The sequence below is a fragment of the Spermophilus citellus genome (assembly GCF_964194105.1).
Source record: "Spermophilus citellus genome assembly, chromosome: 11".
In the NCBI taxonomy this organism is placed as follows: domain Eukaryota; kingdom Metazoa; phylum Chordata; class Mammalia; order Rodentia; family Sciuridae; genus Spermophilus; species Spermophilus citellus.
This window is the reverse complement of record NC_138192.1, coordinates 117464120-117481322: the sequence shown is the minus strand read 5'-3', so window position 1 is coordinate 117481322 and position 17203 is coordinate 117464120. Positions and strand designations below refer to the sequence as shown.

At 57.5% G+C, this 17203-nt stretch overlaps 1 protein-coding gene across 7 annotated transcripts in view; it reads left to right on the top strand.

Annotated features, from left to right (window-relative positions):
* The first annotated feature begins 3068 nt into the window (after nt 1–3068).
* Nucleotides 3069–17203, top strand: part of TNS1 (tensin 1) — a 196639-nt gene continuing 182504 nt past the window's right edge. For 6 of the 7 annotated variants that reach the window (XM_081260953.1, XM_081260961.1, XM_081260959.1 and 3 more), the window contains exon 1: nt 12007–12117. In XM_081260953.1, coding sequence (XP_081117079.1) covers nt 12022–12117 — 96 coding nt within the window. In that variant the 5' untranslated portion in view covers nt 12007–12021. Of the gene's footprint in view, nt 3114–12006; nt 12118–17203 lie in introns of those variants that run through there. The other variant, XM_081260957.1, reaches the window with a different exon arrangement.

Genomic DNA, 17203 nt, shown 5'->3' with positions numbered 1-17203 from the left:
GTGACCTCTACCGTCTCTGGGGATGGGTGGAGCTAGGCTGGTGGCCCCTTTGCGCAGCTGCTCTCCCTTAGTTGCCTCCAGTGTGTTGGCACTTTTCTGTCCCCACCTCCAGGAAGAGACTCCTGGCCCGGCTTTCTTGCCCACCCCCCTAAGCGCATGAATCCCATCCCCCATTCCTATTGCAGCCCACTCCCCTCCCATCTCTGCCCTCTGAGCTCTTTAGATGCCTCTGAGCTGTGAGAACAGCCCCCATCTTGCTTCCCAGACCCCGTGACGGGGCATTTCCAGCTCTGGGGTCTCCCCTCGCCCCTCCCCCTCCTACCCCCATTTATCTCCCCCTCTGGGAGCCAGAGGCCCTTTGTGAAGCTCTTTGTGTAGATTTGAGCTCCCAAGGCCAGGCAGGGGGACAGAGGGACACCCCTCTCCCCTTTTCATTGTCCCTTCTTCCCGGGAGGCCCTGTGTGTGAGTGTCCCAGCTGGGTTATACGTAACCTGGGGGGCGGGGAGGGGTCTGGAAAGGATTCAGGGGTGCGCAGTGGTCCCGAACTGAGGCGGGTGGCCCTGGGGCAGAAAGGAGGCTGGGTTACTTTGAGGAGAGCCTTCAGGCCTGGGAGCAGGCTGAGACAGAGGGCATTATGGACATGGCCAGGGCATCTGTCCCCCGTCCCCACCTCCTCGGCCTCTCCCTGTCTTTCCACCTCCCGTCCCCTTCTCTGTACGTTCCCCTACCCCTTCTCCGTCCCTCATTTTCACCCTGGCATCTGCCTTCCTTGGCGCTGAGAGAGATCGGCCAGGCCCTGTCTCTGCCCCTAACTACCAGTCCCAGGGAGGCCCTCTGCCCTCTGCCTCCCTGTCCTGGGCCTCATTCCTCCCGCCCTTCCCCCACTCTGCAGGGCCTCCCCTGGGGGTGCTGTCTCCTCAGAGCCTCAGCCTCCACATGCTCCCCTTTACCCTGCCCAGCCTGATGACCCCGAAGTGTCGGTTAGCCCTGGGTGGCTGGCTGTCCGCTGGCTAAAAATAGACTCTGTTGGTGTGCTCGGGGTGTCTGGGCAGAGGCAGGGCCGCCCCGAGAGCCTTCATGGTTTCCCCAGGGTGCGTTCTGCGGGAGCCCTGGGTGCTCCCCATTTCCCCGCTGCAGTGGGGAGTCTGGAGGGCCCCAGTGACTCCTGGGAGGGACCTCCTGGTGCTGGCGGGGCACACATGGGCAGAGAGAGGCAGGTGAAGCACCCCGAATCCTAGCTAGTAAGTGTGGGGGCCTGAACCCAAGAGCAGCCCGTGACACTGCAGGCATGGTGCCGGAGGTCACAGTGGTGGCACTGGCTGCAGCTGGAGGGAGAGAGGAGCACCTTAGGCTCTGGGCAGTGGCGCCGCCTCTGGAAGCGGTGGCTTCCCCACCTGGAGGTGCAGGGGGACAAAGGGACATCCTCTCCCCTCTCCTCTTGTCCTCTGTTGTTGGACAACCTATGCTGGTTGGTGGGCGACAGGCCAGAGGTACCATGCGGAGTCTCACCTGGCAGCAGCCTTTTAAGCTCCGCCCCTAGGCCTCCCCTCTCTTTTTCCTGGCCTCTGCCCACCCTCCCTGAGTTCCAGCCTCCATTCCCTTGCTGGTCTCCCCATTGTTGCGAATCTCTCACTCAGACGTCCTTGGGCTTGAGAGACGGAGAAGACAGCCTTGCCACCTACCAGGTGGTGAGGAGGGCAGAGCAGGCGCAGAGGGAGCCCAGGCTCAGTCGGGCTCTGCGGGGGCCTCAGGGGCCTGAGTGTTATCAGACAGCGAGGTCCTCTGAATGTCCTCGCTCACCAGCCTCCGTTCTTGTTTCATGGTGACCCTGTCTTTATGTCCCCATCCTGTTTCTCTCTCCTTGCACAGTTGCTCTCACTCTCTACTGCTCCTCAGATTTGGAAGGGGGCCTGGGCTCCCCCCCCTCAGTATCTAAACTCGGGTGGCAAAGGGTGATGGGTTGCCATTGGCTGTCGGGCTGGGCTGCTTTATGGGGGTGGCTCTGGTCAGTATCTTTGGGTCTCTCCTCTTGGGTCTGTTGGACACCCAGAGTCCCTACTTTTCCACCAGGACAGGATCAGGCCTGGCTGCCACTCACACTCAGCGAGCAGACACTTTCCTTTCAGTGGCCACGCCCTCAGCTGTGCCTGGTGGCCAGGGCCAGGACCTATGCCTCCTGCCTCCTTCGGTCAGGGAGGGACCTGGACCCCTATTGCTTCTCCAGTGCTCTGCCTCCTCCTGATTCAGGTTCGCTTTCACCCGCTGCCTGCAGGTAGCCGTGGCCTGTCCTGAGCCCTTGGGGGCTGTGCTGTGAATCGGCTGCTTCTTGGCCGTCCCCAGCAGCTCCAGGTTCTGCGTCCCTGGGCTTGGGGCTCCCACTCGCCCATCACTCTCCAGACCCCAGAATTTTGACAAGGTTGTCGGGGTGATAATCAAACTATCGAACAAGTGATTCCAGGGACTGGGCTGGGAGGCGGCAATGGGGCCCTGGGGCCCTTGTGGGGGTAGGGGGTACTCTGCCCTGTCCTTGAGGAATCCAAGGGAGGCCCCGAGCCTGGTGCGTGTGTGTGTGTGAGCATGCGCAGGTGAGTGTGAGCGAGCGTGGGCCGTGGCTCTTTCCCTGCTGGATGGAAGCGATTCCCAGTTCTGCAGCTGCAGGGCTGGACCTGCCCCCAGCATCTGCTCCAGTGTGGTGTCCTTTCTTTCCCTTCAGGCAAAGAATTCCTTGTGCTTTAGTGAGAGGAAAACAAACAACAACAACAACAAGCCCAGGACGACTGTTTCTGTTGGGTTTTGAAAGGAAACATGTCTGTCCCATCTGCCCCTTCACCTCTCTGGGCTCAGGCATGCTCCCTGTGAGAGTGGGTGGGGCCCAGACCAGGAAGACGGCAGGGCAGGAGGATTCCTCTTCTGGAGGGTTTGTTGGACACCCAGAGTCCCTACTTTTCCACCAGGACAGGATCAGGCCTGGCTGCCACTCACACACAGCGAGCAGACACTTTCCTTTCAGTGGCTACACCCTCAGCTGTGCCTGGTGGCCGGGGCCAGGACATATGCTTCCTGCCTCCTTCTCTGGACCTAGATGTGGGCTCCCCCACTCTCTTCTTCCCAGGTCAGTTGTCTCAGGTGAGTGTGAGGCCACCTCGAGGCCATTCATAGGATAGTGAGTGAGAGCAAATTGGGCTTGAAAACTGCAGAAGGGAGGAGGTCAGGCATTAGGAAGTACTTCCTCATCTGCCAGGGCTTGAAGCCAGAGAGATGGGATGACCTAGAGGCTATGGAGTCTGTCTAGGAAGAACTGTAAAGCCACCGGACCTGACTCCCTGCTGTTGATAAACGGGCTCCCCGGTGGGACTCTCTTGCTCTTTGTATTCACAGAGAGACTCTCCCCTTAGGAGGCAGGGTGTCCTCTCTGGGGGTCATGGGGCAAGGCCCCTGCAGAAGGAGTGGGAGGGGTAAAGGCGTGAGGGTTTCCGGGGGCCTAGAAAGAGACCCCAACCTGGGAAAGGCCCCATGAGGCCTCTTCCCTGGCTTGTGGAGGAGAGTTGGGGTGATCCTCACCTTTAGGTTGGCCCCTGAACTGTCCTCTCCTTCTGGTCAAATTGCCCAGGCAAAGAACCCCCTGGCCATCAGCTCATTCACAATGTCGTGTGCTGGCAATGACATCTAGGCCCACAATGGCCAGGGACTCTCTCTAATCCCCCTCCCTGTCCATCAGAGTGCTCAGCCTGGGTGCTCCACTCCTCCTCCCAGAGTTAGAAAGGAAGGGCACCGTCTGCCGCTGGACTGTCACAGGCAACTGGCCAGGTGCCGGCCTGGTCGGGGAGAGTTCTGAGGGATGGAAGCAGCTGCCTGGAAGGGAAGTGGCCTTGGTGTCCCCCAGGGGATCTGAGATGGCTCTGGATGACAGGGACAGGTTTGGGTTTCTGCAGGGGAATCCATATGGAGGGTGTGGGCCATGAGGTTGGAGATCTGGGCCTGGGGAGGAGGCCCTGCCTGGTTTTCTTCGGAGGTGTGAGGGGCTGCGATGCTGAGACTCAGCTGAGGGACGGAAAGCAGAGGGCGCAACCTCAGCTGGGTTTAGAAGAGGGGCAGGTGGGACGCAAGGTGGACACAGGCCTCTCTGGGAGTGTGGTGCCTCATTGGAAGTGTCGCCTGCTTTTTTATTGAACACTCCTGCTCAGTCCTGGCCCATTTCCTCTTGTTCGTCCTGTGGGGAGCCCTGGGCATCAGGCTGGGCTTCTTCCTCTCTCTCCTCTGCTTGAGAAGCATTCTCCATTCCCCCTCTTCTTGGGTCCCTTGTCCATGGACGGTGGGAGTGGACGTGTTTTCCAGACAGGAGTTCTGGCCCAGGGTTGTGTCAGAGAGCACTGTCCCGTGGGTGTGCGTGGGCAGTGTGCAGCTGGCAGACCCAGGAAGGGCTGGCGGTGAACTTGCCCAGGGCTCTTGAGGTATTTGTCCGGGAGCTCCCGAGGGCACCTTGATGAATCACACCGGTGACAGGCATTTTCAAATAATTTAATCTGCACGATGACCCCATGAAGTTAGGATTCTCCATTTTACAGAAGAGGAAACAGGGGCTCACAGCAGGGGAATAATCTTCCCAAGGTCACACAGAACCGAAGTGCCAGACCCGGGATTTGGACCTGGCCTCTTTGCGGGCTTTGTCCCTGTCTCCTTGTCTTTGGGAGGTCAGAGTAGGGACATTGGAGGTGATGCTCCCCTGTGCTTTCTCCTGGGGTGTTCTCAACAGCTTGGGGAGGTAAAGGCAGACACAGTGGTGCCCATCTTGCAGATGAGAACACTGCGGCTCCCAGAGGGACTGTGCCCTGAGCTTGTCCCTCCACAGTAGCAGAAGGCCTCTGACGTGGTGGGGCTGGGCTGCCCTGCTTCAGAGACCTCTCTCGTCTGCCGGGGCTGGGCTTGCCCTGTTCTGTCCTGAAGCTCCCAGACAGAGGGGGAATAGAATGAACCAGAAGCTGGATTCAAAGGGATTACATGGAGGGTCTGGGACCTTTGGGGTGCGAAGAAGAGGAAGTCGAATTATGCCATCAAGCCCGGAAAGAAAATGGAAGTCTGCAGCTTTGATTCAAGGTTGGGGAGGATGGACAGAGTCCATCCAGGGCACTGAGGTGTCTCTCCTGCTTCTAAGGAGTGGTGAGGGACACACATCTGGGTGGGCTTGCAGTCCCCAAGAACTTGTTCTGGGCCTGACCCCACTGTGGCCTCCTAGGCAGGGGTAAGGGCCATAAGATCCCTGGCCCTGGGTGTCTGGCTCCTGACCACAGCGGCTGCAGCTGGACCTTGGAGGATTTCAGTTCAGGCTCCCTCTGGGTCAGTCCCTTCTATGGTCAGAGACGGGAGTCCCCAGGAGCCCCCAGCCCTGCTGTTTCTGGAGCCCGGGGTTGAAGCCATGACTGTTTGATTCCGGGCCTGGGTTCCCTGGCTGGCACCGCCTGGGTTCCCTGGCTGGCACCCTGTGGCTTCTCTCCGCTCCTGTCCTCCCCTCCCCTCACTCAGACGTGGAGCCTTGGCTGCCCTTGGCAGGTGGGCAGGAGCATCCACCACCCGCCCAGCTGCTTCACCTCCAGCTCGCTCCTGCCCTCTGCTTTGCTGGTCTCCCTGTCACTCGCACGGTTCATTTATTTACGGGATTGCAGCCCACGGTCTCCTCCTCTCCTTCTATCTCACTTGGGGGCTCTTTCTTTCCTCTGGTCCTCAACTCAGTCTTGCAGCCACCTGGGATCTGTCTCTACGACCTGGCTCCTCCCAGCCTCGTTCCTTCTAGTTCTTTGGACATCTGTAGGACACAGGCTGAGGGCCTGGGCTGAGCAGGGAGTGGGCCTGTCCTTGGGTCCTATTCCCGGACCCCCTCCTCACACTGCAGAAGCGCAGGGCTGGACATGGGCCAGGGAAAGAGCCCAGTGAGTGACCAAGGGGACGGGGTGGCAGTGAGCTGGGAGGGAGGAGGTCTCAGCCTGGAGAACGGGGGAGGGGAGGCAGTGGCTGGACTGGAAGTGGGTGGGGACCTGGTTATCTGCCTGCTCTGCCTCCCTGCTCCTGTCTCTCCCTCCTGGACTCTCTGGCAGTCACTGCCGCTGTCTCTGCCTTTGTGTCCTCTGGGCTCCCGGGAGCTTAAAGCCAGCTTCCCTCCCTGGAGCCTCCCACACCCAACCACCCTCCGCCCAGTGTGTCCAGTTCTCGGTCAGACCAGCCAGTGGACTGGCTTCCTGGGAGCGGGTGGCGAGCCTGGTGATTGTATTAAGTTGTGCAGTGGGACTTCCCAGGCCAGCCCTCCAGGTCCCTTCCCTGTCCTCCTTCCTCTCTCCTCCGCACCCTCCATTCATCTCACTCTTTCCCGGTTCCATCCGAATCAATTAGACAGTCCCTGCTTTAATCTCATTTCAGGTCCTGGGCTCAGACCCAGCAGCCGCTCAGCTCCCAGGTCTGCAGTAGTATCCATGCCGGGCCCTGCGATGGTCAACCCAGGGGTAGCGGGATGACCTCAGGGCCCTGCTGTTTCTTCCCCACCTCCAGCTGCCCAGTGAGGGAGGCCTGGCCTTGGATTCCCCAGTGGATCGATACCCACCATCAGGCCAGTCTTTTCCCCACTCCTCCCCCACCCACCGTTTATCATGTCAGCTGCTGGGTGGTGATGGAAGTCATTTGGAAAGGGGCCCAGAGGACCGGGGATTCTCAGCCTGGAGAATAGAGAGGAGTGGGGGTGGGGGAATGGGGCCTTGAATAATGAGCCGCCAGTGTCTGAAGGCATTTATTGTGCAGAAAAGAGCGACCATGCTATTCTCCTTCCCCAGACAAGGCCGATGAAGAGGAAATGGTCTGGAATCTGAGAGGGAGGGATGGAGGTTAGATATCAAGAGGAACTTCCTGTCTGTCAGAGATCACAGACCTGAGTTAGTGGTGGTGAAGGGAGAGAGGACCCGTGGACTTAACTCTTCAGGGTGCCTCTAGAAGAAGACATGGCCTCCCTCCACCCTCCTCTCTGCTCTCTAGCTGCAATGTTGTCCTGTAAAAAGTCAATGAACCAGAAACAGAGGACTTGATCTAGTTCTTGCATTGCGCCTTCTAGCTGTGTGACCCCTGGCAAGTCACTTTCCCTCTCAGGGCTTCTTTCTTTCTTTCTTTCTTTCTTTCTTTCTTTCTTTCTTTCTTTCTTTCTTTCTCCTTCCTTCCTTCCTTCCTTCCTTCCTTCCTTCCTTCCTTCCTTCCTTCCTTCCTTTCTTTCTTCTTCCTTCCTTCCTTTCTCTCTCTCTCTCTCTCTTTCTCTCTTTCGGATTGAACTCAGGAGCACTTAACCACTGAGCCATAACCCCAGCCCTTTCTTTGTGTTTTATTTAGAGACAGGGTCTCGCTGAGTTGCTTAGGGTCTCGCTGAGTTGTTTAAGCTGGCTTTGAACTCACGATCCTCCTGCCTCAGCCTCCCAAGATGCTGGGATTACAGGTGTGCGCCACCGCACACGGAATTCAACGTCCTCTTGTGAATTAGGGGCTGGGGAAAGGATCAGATCTTTTTCAAGTTTAACTGGAATCAACACTGGATATTGGGGAGCTGTTTCAGAACAGGGACGCAGGAGGTCCCTGCTCAGGGGTGAGTGGAGTGAGATGCATAAAGACCTTGTCCTCTTGGCTGCCGTCGCTGCAAGAATCCTGAACATGACAATCCCCGCAGCTGGTGAGCAGTGGAGTGGAAACGGGAAAGGCCCTCTCCCTCTATCCCTTCTTTCCCGTGTTTATTGCCCACACACCGGGCACCTGCTCAGTGTTAAGGCAGGAATGATTGACAAGTCCTCTGGAGCTGGCGTTCTGGTGGTGGAGAAGAGATGGTGAAGAAGTGATCAGATACATCCGTGACAGGGACAGCGCTAAGTGATATGAAGGACATTCTGGTGTCACCCAGACAGGGATGCAGGGAGTCCAAGGACTTTCATGGGGTGGGCAGAGCATTCCCTGGGACCCCTTTGCCATTGAAGTCCACATGAAATGGGGCCCCGCTCAGCAGGAACCCTCATTCTGTTGTGTGGAGAGAGGACCAGGGGCTGGAGGTGGACTTCCGTCTGGTTGGCTATCACCTGTGGGTGGAGCTGGCGAGACCCATCCTGGTGCTGGGCTGAGAGGTTTGGAAGTCCAGCCTGGGAGGCTAAACCCAAAGGAGATGGGGATCCTTGAGGTAGAGGCTAGGGACACTCTCCCTCTCTGGTTCTGAGCAAATGGCGGATGGGGGCAGGAGGAGGGGCCTGCCAGAGCTGTCCCCTCTAAGGGAGAAGGATGGACAGGGTGGTCCCAGGAGAGCTGTGTGTGCACATCTCTCTCTGGGTGTGAAAGTGAGACCCGGAGCCTCCGATCAGATGCCCCAAGTGATTTTCTCTTAACAGGAGCTGCCTTTGTACCCCTCCAGACAAAATCAGTCAGGGGCACTATGGCCATGATGGCTTAGGACAGAGGATGCTCTGTGCCTACCTGAGCTTGTGGGCCCTCCTCCAGGGGGCTGTCCCCGGGGGCCCGGGGGCCATCGCCTGCTCTCTTGTTTTCCCAACACCTGTGCCGGCTGCCTCTGGGAGGTGCCCGTTTTTTCTTGGCTTATCTTTCCTGAGCCTTGGAAAACGTGGGAAGAAGGGCCAGAGAAACCCCTCCCTGAAAATAGGGCCTCCATCCCCCCAGCTATGGGCTGGGACCTGCATTCAGAGTCCAGGTCTCAGGCATGTGAACACCAGGAGGGTGGGAAACATGCCTTCTCCTGCCATCCCTGGCCAGACCCCACACAGCCCTGAGGAGAGAAGGGGGGGGAGGAAGAGCTGGGGTGGCAGGGCTGGGAGGCCCGTGGGAGTGGATCCTGGAGAAGGCCATGTTGCAAGGGCAGGGGACAGAATTCCTTGAGGACCAGGTAACCCTGAGGTCCTCCTCTGCTTGGTGACCAGTTCTTCAAACTGGGGAAGAGCTTTATGGCCCACACAGGGAGCTACAGAAAGGTCTGTCTGTGGGTCCAACCTGCGGCCTCTGGCAGACAGGGTCCTATCCAGGATGGCCTGATCCCTCCCTCACACCACACACACCTCCAATTCATGGTGCCTGGGGCTGCGTCCTGGATCTGGTCAGTTATGGGAAGCCTTTCTTCTCTGTCCTTGAGGATCAGAGGCCTGAGGGAGAGACGGAGGGAGGGAAGATGTACCCAGCACCTACCACAGCTGGATGCAGTCTCTGGTGCTCTGAAGGCTTTGAGGGAGAAAAGAGATGAAGACTGGGAGAAGACCTTTTGGAACTGGAAGTCCCTTACTCCCACCCCATGAACTTAAGTGAAAGAGGAAGAAAATCCTCACTAGGACTTGCTGGGAGGTTCTTGAAGGGCTTTGGGGGGTGGGGAGGTTCTGCAGATATTATCTCAGGATTGGACCTCTCCTGGAGGTGAAAGAGAATCGAGGTCATAGGGCAGGATTACTTTGACCTTCATGGCTTGAAACCCCTGGTGTGAAGCTACCTGGGGCATGATGGGGCCAGAGGCTGTGAGGGAAAGGCTGGGCAGTAACAGGTCTGAACTCAAGTCAGCCTTAGACTCTTCCCTCTCTCTGGAGGGTCATTGGCTTAAGAAACTTCTGGATGGGAAGAGCCCTTCCTGTAGGACCTTCATGTTGAGAAGGGCTGAATCCCTTTCCTTTCGACCCTCCCTTCTGCCTTCTATGTTTGTAGAGTGTCTTTGCCAACCTAAGTGCTGAGAAGACTTTAAGAACCCTCTGACAGCCTGGCACAGTGGTGCATGCCTGAAATCTCTGCAACTCGGGAGGCTGAGGTAGGAGGATTGCAAGTTTGAGGCCAGCCTCAGCAACTTAATGAGACCCTATCTCAAAAAAAGAAAGGGCTGGGGATAGAGCTTGGTGACAGAGCACTCCTGGGTACATTCCCTTGGGTGGAAGTGTTGGGGGCAGTAAGAACCCTCTGGGGAAGAGTCATCTTGCCTTTCTCTCCCTCAGGCTGGTGGCAGGGGTGGGTGGGGAACATGTCAGCCAATCTTATCTGAAAAATTTTGTCTTGTCTTAAAAATCCAAGGGATTCCTTTCAATTAAAGTTCTTTCCACTGTGGCTCAAACCCCATTTTCTCGTTTCTTAGGCCTCATCTATTTTCTCTGTCCCAAGGTGGTGGTAGCGGCTTTGGGGAGTTAAGGCCCCCCTCAGGCCTGGAGTAGGTTTGGGCAGAGCCAGACCCTTTGCTGGGAATGGTGTGTGTGGACAAAGGCAGGCCGCTAGGGACGGTCTAGTTTTAGTGAGGGTCATGCCACCTCTCTCTCCACTGACCTCCCTGAAGTCCCCTCCAGCTTTCATCAGGGCTCATGTGGTGGTGGGGGTGATGGTGGTCCCCTTGCTTGGGGGAGTTTTAGGAGGTGAGGCGCCCTCATGTCCGACTTTCCCCATCTCTGTCTGCACACCAGCAGCAACCTCCTCCTCCCTGGCTGGCCTGCCTCTGTGTCCCTGCCCAGTGTCCCTGCAAATGCTGGACCTGTTGCCTTGTTGGGTGGGCAGCAGAAGCCCACCTGGAGCAGGGCCCCAGGGGTCTGCTGCTGCAGAGGAGAGACTGGAAGCAGGGTTGAGCTAGCAAGAAACCCCCAGGCCCTCAGCCTACCTGTTGAGAAAGAGGCCCTGGTTGGAGCAGGGAGGGAAGGGGGCGGGGAGGCAGCCTGCAGGGAAAGCCAGCCCGAGATGATGCGGGGAAGCGCAGGCGGGGAATAGAGCCTCTGGGATGGTTGGCAGGGGTCTGGCTGGCGCCCAGCGGCCTTGTTGCTGCGGAAGAGGCCCGTGCAGCTCCTCCGCCCCTTTTCTCTCTGGGCTTGGCTCCCTGCCTGCCAGCTTCTCGGCAGCCACAGAACTGGGGGTGAAGCTCCCCTCCCAGCTCCCCTGGTCTGCTCGCGGGTCTCTGCCTGGCTCTGTCCCTTTGTTTCTCCGTCTCTGATTGTTCACCTCTCTCCAGAGTCGGGCACCTCTGTCTCCCCCCTTTTCTTCCCCTCCTCTAGTTCCAGTATCTCAATATGGTGACCCCAACAACATTCCTGAGAGGAGGACCCCATCCACGGTTCACCTGAGCGTTGCAGAGGCAGGGAAGGCTCTGGCAGAGAGAAATGGGAAGAGGCACCCGGAGCAGGGAGGGGAGGTGCAGCCTTAGCCCAAGGCTGCACATCGCTCTCCTGCCTAGCAACCTGTTGGGGAGCTGTGAGTCCTCTGAGCGCCCACTCCCCGAGTTGCTGGAGAGCGATCCCCACCAGGAGCCAGGGTGTGGCCAGGATCAGAGTGGGCAGTAAGACGCGACGGCAGGTCCAGGTTGTGCGCAGCGTCCCCATGAGCATTCCCAGCGCAAGGAGGTTTCTGCCTTGGTGGTGGAAGCCGGAGGCCTCCGTTTAAGTTAATCACATTATGCTCTGGGGAGCAATATGGGAATTGGAGTGAGATCTGGAGGGAATCCACACACACACACACACACACACACACACACACACTGCAGCGTGGAGCACAATGCTGCCACCGCCACCCGGGCTCCCACCGCTGCCGCTCCTTCCCGCAAGCAGACGCCAGGAGACTGACACCACCTCTGCCGGGTCCCCACTGCCTCTCAGGCACGCTCCCGGCGCTCAGAAGTTCCCGGGGTGCTGCGCCTCTCCCTCCCGCCGGCCGGGGAAGCAGGCAGGCAGAGGCTGGAGGCTGGCACGCCGCCACGGAGGGGAACCGAAGGGGAGCCGCCGCAGAAAGTCCCCAAGGGTGGAAGCGCCGTGCCTCCGCCCGTGTCCCCAGTGGGGCGCTGCGCGAAGATGGAGCCAGGTCCGGACCGCGCCGCGGGACCGCCACCCTGCTTCTCCCGTTAGAGGGTGCTGGACGCTCGCGCTGCTCCTCCGGGCCAAGGATCCGGGAGACCCTGGGAGCAGGGCGTTCGCCTTCCTCTCCTGCATCCCCCACTGGGCGCCCAGGCGCAGCTGGACCCTCTCCACTGACCCGTGAGTCCCAGGCACACTCTCGGGGGCAGCATGACTCGGCTGAGCTGGTGCTTCTCCTGCGTGGTCCGATGGGGCCAGTACTTCTTCTCGTGCCTCCTGCCCCTGCGCTTCTGCTTCCGCAGCCAGGTAAACGTCTGCCTCACCTGGCCTTCCAACCCTCAGCGCCCCCCCCCCCCATCCCAGGCTCCTAGGCAAAGGATTTGATTGATCACCCTCCCATTCTCAGGGACACACCATCGTGGCATTGTCAACTGCGCTCTCATAAGAGTTTGGGGACTCCTGGGGAGTCCCTGCCCGTGCTGCCCAGAGCCAGAGCCCTCAGTGGCTGTCCCTCTTCCCCAGCGCACAGCCCTCACTCAGCATCTTGGATTTGAGTTGAAGTCTGAGCACCACAGTCTTGGGAAGGCGGGGAGATTTGGATATAGAGGAAGGTTTCTGGGGGTTTTAAACCATCTCAAATTTCTGTGGGAAGAGGAGGTGTATTCTGGAAATGCACCCATCTCTATCCCCAGACTTAAGGCCTGGAGCAAAAGTGAGCTGCTTCAGGAGGGACTTCCCATCTCTTCAGGAGAATGGAGGAAACAGGGAACTGGACAGAGAGATGGCCAGGCCCAGGGAGGGAGCTGCAGTGGGGTTATTGGGCAGAGGTCGGGCAGGACATGCCTGCTGTAGGTGGGGTTCTGGTTGAATGGACCTGCTGGGATCCTTCTAGAGAGATCCCTGACAGTGCTTCTGGGGGAGGGGGTGGGGAATGTTGGCCAGCAGGTGGAAGTGGGGACATAGCCACAGAAAACACTGCCCATAATCTTAAATTCTCCCCTGGAGAGGCAGGGGGACCCCAAGAGCATGACTAAGAGCCCATAGCAGTCTCCAGAACTAGGATTCCAGAGAGGGAGGTCCCTGGATTTTGGACCTATCTCTTCACTCCCTTGGGTTCCAGATGGGGGACAGTACCCTAATCTGGTGAAGGGCGCCAGATGTGGAGGCAGCCTGGCTGGCTGTGAATTCTGGCTCTCCCAGTTATTAACTGTGGACTCCAGAAAGTTGCATAATCTGCCTGTATCTTAGTTTTCTCATCTGTAAAATAGGGACAATAAAAATATCAACGTCATTGAGTATGGCAAATACTCAATGAGATAATTCATTTAAAGTGTTTAACATGTGCCTACTCTATAGTAGGCATTCAATAAAAGTCAGGGCTATATTCATTATTATTGTCCCCCCTTTCAGCATGGACCTCCCTCTTGTAGACACTTAGGCAGGTTAGGGATGGAGAAATTCCTCCCAGTATCCATTCTTCCCATCCAAATGGATGGGAAAGATTCTCCTACTCCTAGGGAACCTGAAGTTCTAGCTCTTTCTCGAAGTGCTTCCTCTGAGCCTCAGTTTCCCTCTCTGGCATTCCGCAGTGGGGAAAGGTGCCAGCAGGCTTCTGCTCCAGTTACCCAAGGTATGCTTTGAAATCTTCCAGCACAATGCATTGTCCCCAGGGATTGGCTGGGAGGCAGGCGCTGCAGCTGAGGAGCGCAGGGCTGGAGCCCATCCACATTTCAATGGGCTCTGAGTTCAGATGCTGCGAAGACTGGAGTTTCAGATTTGGGAAAAAGCAATCTGCAGTGGGCAATGGCCAGCCGGGACCAGGTCAGTGGACCCTGGGCTGCTTAGCGATTCCCCCTCCTCAGTTGCAGGGATAGAGGATGAGTGAGCCACCTTGCCCATCTCTCCAACTCCTAAGGGGCCAGGACTGGAGCTGGGAGCTGGCATGAGGGGCCGCAAGCTGCCTCCTCCAGCCTTTGAGGGGCCTGAGTCAGGCAGGAAATTAGAGCTGAGGAAGAGATCAAGATCACAGAACTGAGCTCTGGGTAGGATCTTATTAAAAATGATTGAGGGTGGGTCCAGACGCCCACTCCACCCAGAGTGCTGGTGGAGAAGACTTGGGGGAGGGAAGAAATTGCTGTGACTATGCGTCTTCCTGTGTCAGCTTGGGAAACTGAGGCTTGGACAGGACCTGTCCATGTCCTTGGAACTCTGTCTGTCCTCCCAGAGAGCACATCATAGATTTCTGGAGTGCAAGGGAGTAATCTTGGTCTCAGAGGAATGGTGGATGTGGGAGCTGGGGCAGGACCTCCTCTGCCCGTGTGGGGCCTTGGTGGGCACTGGGATCAAGTGCCTGGTGCTCCAGGCTGGTGTGCCAGGGTTCACTAAGTGGGCACAGACAGGACGGAGTCCCCATTCACGCCTTGGCTGTACCTTTGTGCAATGAACATCTAGTTAGTGGTCTGTCGAGGCTCTGGTGGGGGTCTGAGCTCCCCAGACCTCAGAGGCTGAGTGTGGGTGGGGTGTGGGGAGGCAGCATGTTTTAACTGGAAGGGGAACCCCAGGAGCGGTGGGGAGACCCTGTCTGCATCTAAATATCGTGTTGGTTTTTCTGGAGCCCCTGGAGAGCCGCCAGTCTCATGTTGACCCCTGTAATAGTAGCACTGTCCTTGGCCTCCCTCCATGTGTCCCTGCTCCTGGCCTCCACTGAGCCAGACCTGAGCTCAGCTGTCCCCCTTCTTGGAGCCCCAGGGCCAGCCCTTTGTGAAGGAGTGAAGAGGACAGTTAACACAGCACCATCTATGGGTACATAACCTCTTGTTCCTGCGTGATGACTGTATTGCTCCTGGAGCAGGGAGAGAATTCTCCATCCCTGGGAGAGTGGAATTAAATACTCTGGGTTCCATTGGCATATATCCTAGCTGTGCGACTCCAGCAAGTTGCTAAAACTCTCTGTGCCTTTGCACTTGTAAAATGAGGGTTGATAGGAGGCTTAAAGAGGATACAAATGACAGTTAATTAATGTTACTCTTTCCTGGGTCAGGGGCAAAGTGGCAGAGTCTAGGGGTGGGGGGAAAGGAAGGTGGACCCAAGAGCTGAGGGTATTGTATCAGATTCCTGTGACTCTTGTGTTGGGCTCTGCAGTTGGGTGGGTGGCAGTGAGGAACCCTGTGTGCAGTGTACCCTATAGGCCAGAGGGAGGCGCAGTTAGGTGTGGCCCCAGGGTGAAAGTGGCCTGTGGCAGGTCTGCGGGAGGAAGCCAAGAGCCCTGCATGGGCCCTACCATGACCATTCACTGGGGGCTTAGGAGGAAGCTGGGACCTGGGAGTCAAGAAAGGAAACCGGAGCCCAGCCTCTGATGGCTCTGTGACCTCAGGCAGGCCGACCACAGAGCAGTCAACTGTTGAACAAGTAGGCAGGATGGCTGAGAGGTGCCCCAAGATCAAAACATCCTGGTGGACATTTAATGTATCTTCCAAAGAGGAGGAAAGGGAAAAAAATGTTCAAGTCCTTAAAATTGCATTTTTTGGTCTTTTGTAAAAAAAAAAAATTATAGATTTGGGACTTCTCATGTCAGATCCAAAGAGTTGACGATAGGGCTCGTGTTGGTGCATACCATTGTGTCCGGAGCTGAGGGGCACAGTGTCTTCTTTAACTGGAGTCTGTCCTGTTCAGGTCCCCAGAGTTTCCTGGCCTGCCCCCTCAAGCTAGCTTCCCTCTGGCCCCTGAAGACTCTTGCTGTGATCCTTGCCTTAGGTGAATGTGGAGGCCTTTCCAGCTCTGATGTCCTGTGACCTTCAGATTCTGTCACCGGTAGTGACAGAGACAAAGTTCAGTGGCATCAGGGACGGGCAAACTTTTCCTTTTTTTGCAGAACTGGGGCGGAACCCAGGGCGTGCTGGGCCAGGACTCCACTGAGCTGTCCCCACAGCCCAGGTACAACTTTGTGATGTTCAAATGTTCGGAAGAATGAACTGAGCAGAGCTGGGGCCTTAGCTTGGGAAGTTTTAGTCCCACCGGAGGTGGCGCTGGAAGGGCCTTGGAGACCGGGGGCCTGGCCATTTTGCAGGTGGGGATGCTGAGGAATGGAGAGGGGAGAGCCAGGCTTGGGCTCCCCGGGCCATGAGCTCAGTCCTGTGCACTCTGACTCTTCCCTCTGCTCTGCTCAGTCACCTCTGGCCCCGCGCCAGTCCCAGGGCTCCGCAGTCCTGCCCCTGTTTCTTTGGCTGGTGTTGCGCAGTGGGAAAGAGGGACGGGCAGGAGCCAGGGAGGTCTCCTACTTACAGAGGGAAGAGCCTGAATTAAACGCCAACCTGTTGCTGAAATGCCCGGCTGGGAGGAGGTGGGACGGCATAGGGAGGCGGCCAGGTCCTGAGGCTCCTGGGATGGCCCACCAGTGTGTACTGTGGGTGTGCTGCCTGTGAGGGAGGGTCCAGGCACAGGCGGGGCTCCGGGAATGAGCAAGTCACCCGGAGAGCCTGCAGCCTGAGGGGCTGGCAGCAGGAAGACCTTGGTGCTGACGGGTGGGTATGGCTGCAAGTCTGCCCAAGGCTCATTCAAGAGGGAGAGAAGGGAGATCTGGGAAGGAAATAGTAGGAAAATTTACTAGGATCCATTCGTGGATGGATTAAGTCGTTCATTCTTCAACCCTGCCTGGCACCTGCGGTATGCCCGGCTCTAGGGATATAAAGGATAGGATATGTCCTTGTCCAAGGAACTCACTCATGTGCAGGTAGGGAGAGACATCTGCCTGTGAAGGAGAAATAGTGGGTGACAAGCCTCTATACACAGTTAGAGATACCTCCAGGGGCAGAGGATGACCTTCAACAGGGAGGATGGTGGTTAGGTAGCAGCAGGGACTTCCTGAAGAGAGAGGTTAAGGAATAGGTGAGAACCCCATGGTCTTGGAAGAGGAATAGGGGAATCTTGGAGGCAGGGCTCCTCAGAGGGAACCCCCAGCACCAAAGTTATTGGCTTGCCATCCAGTCCCCGTTGAGGTAACTAAGGTGGCAGCAGACCTAGGGGCAGTAGGGCCCCTTCAGGGTGCGTGGGAGGCCAGATAGACTGGAGTTGCTGTGACTTAATGTCACTGTGACTTAGTCTTTGGTTTGATTTCCAGCATTTCTGAGAAGCTCCAAGGTGATTTCTCAGAACTCCCGAGATAGCTGCCTGGAGACGCGTCTTAGCCAACAGCAAAGGGGGTGGGTGCAGGCTGGGGAGAGGAGTGGAACGGCTCTGGGGATATTAGGGCTGCCCACAGAGCCCTTGAACTTGAGGGGCTAGAAAGGCTGGCCAGGCAGGTGATGATGCCAAGGCAGGGGGTGGGCTCAGAGCTCTGAGAGTCAGTCCCACTCTGTGCTCCAGCCAAGGGGGAGAGGAGGCTGTGCAGGGCTCT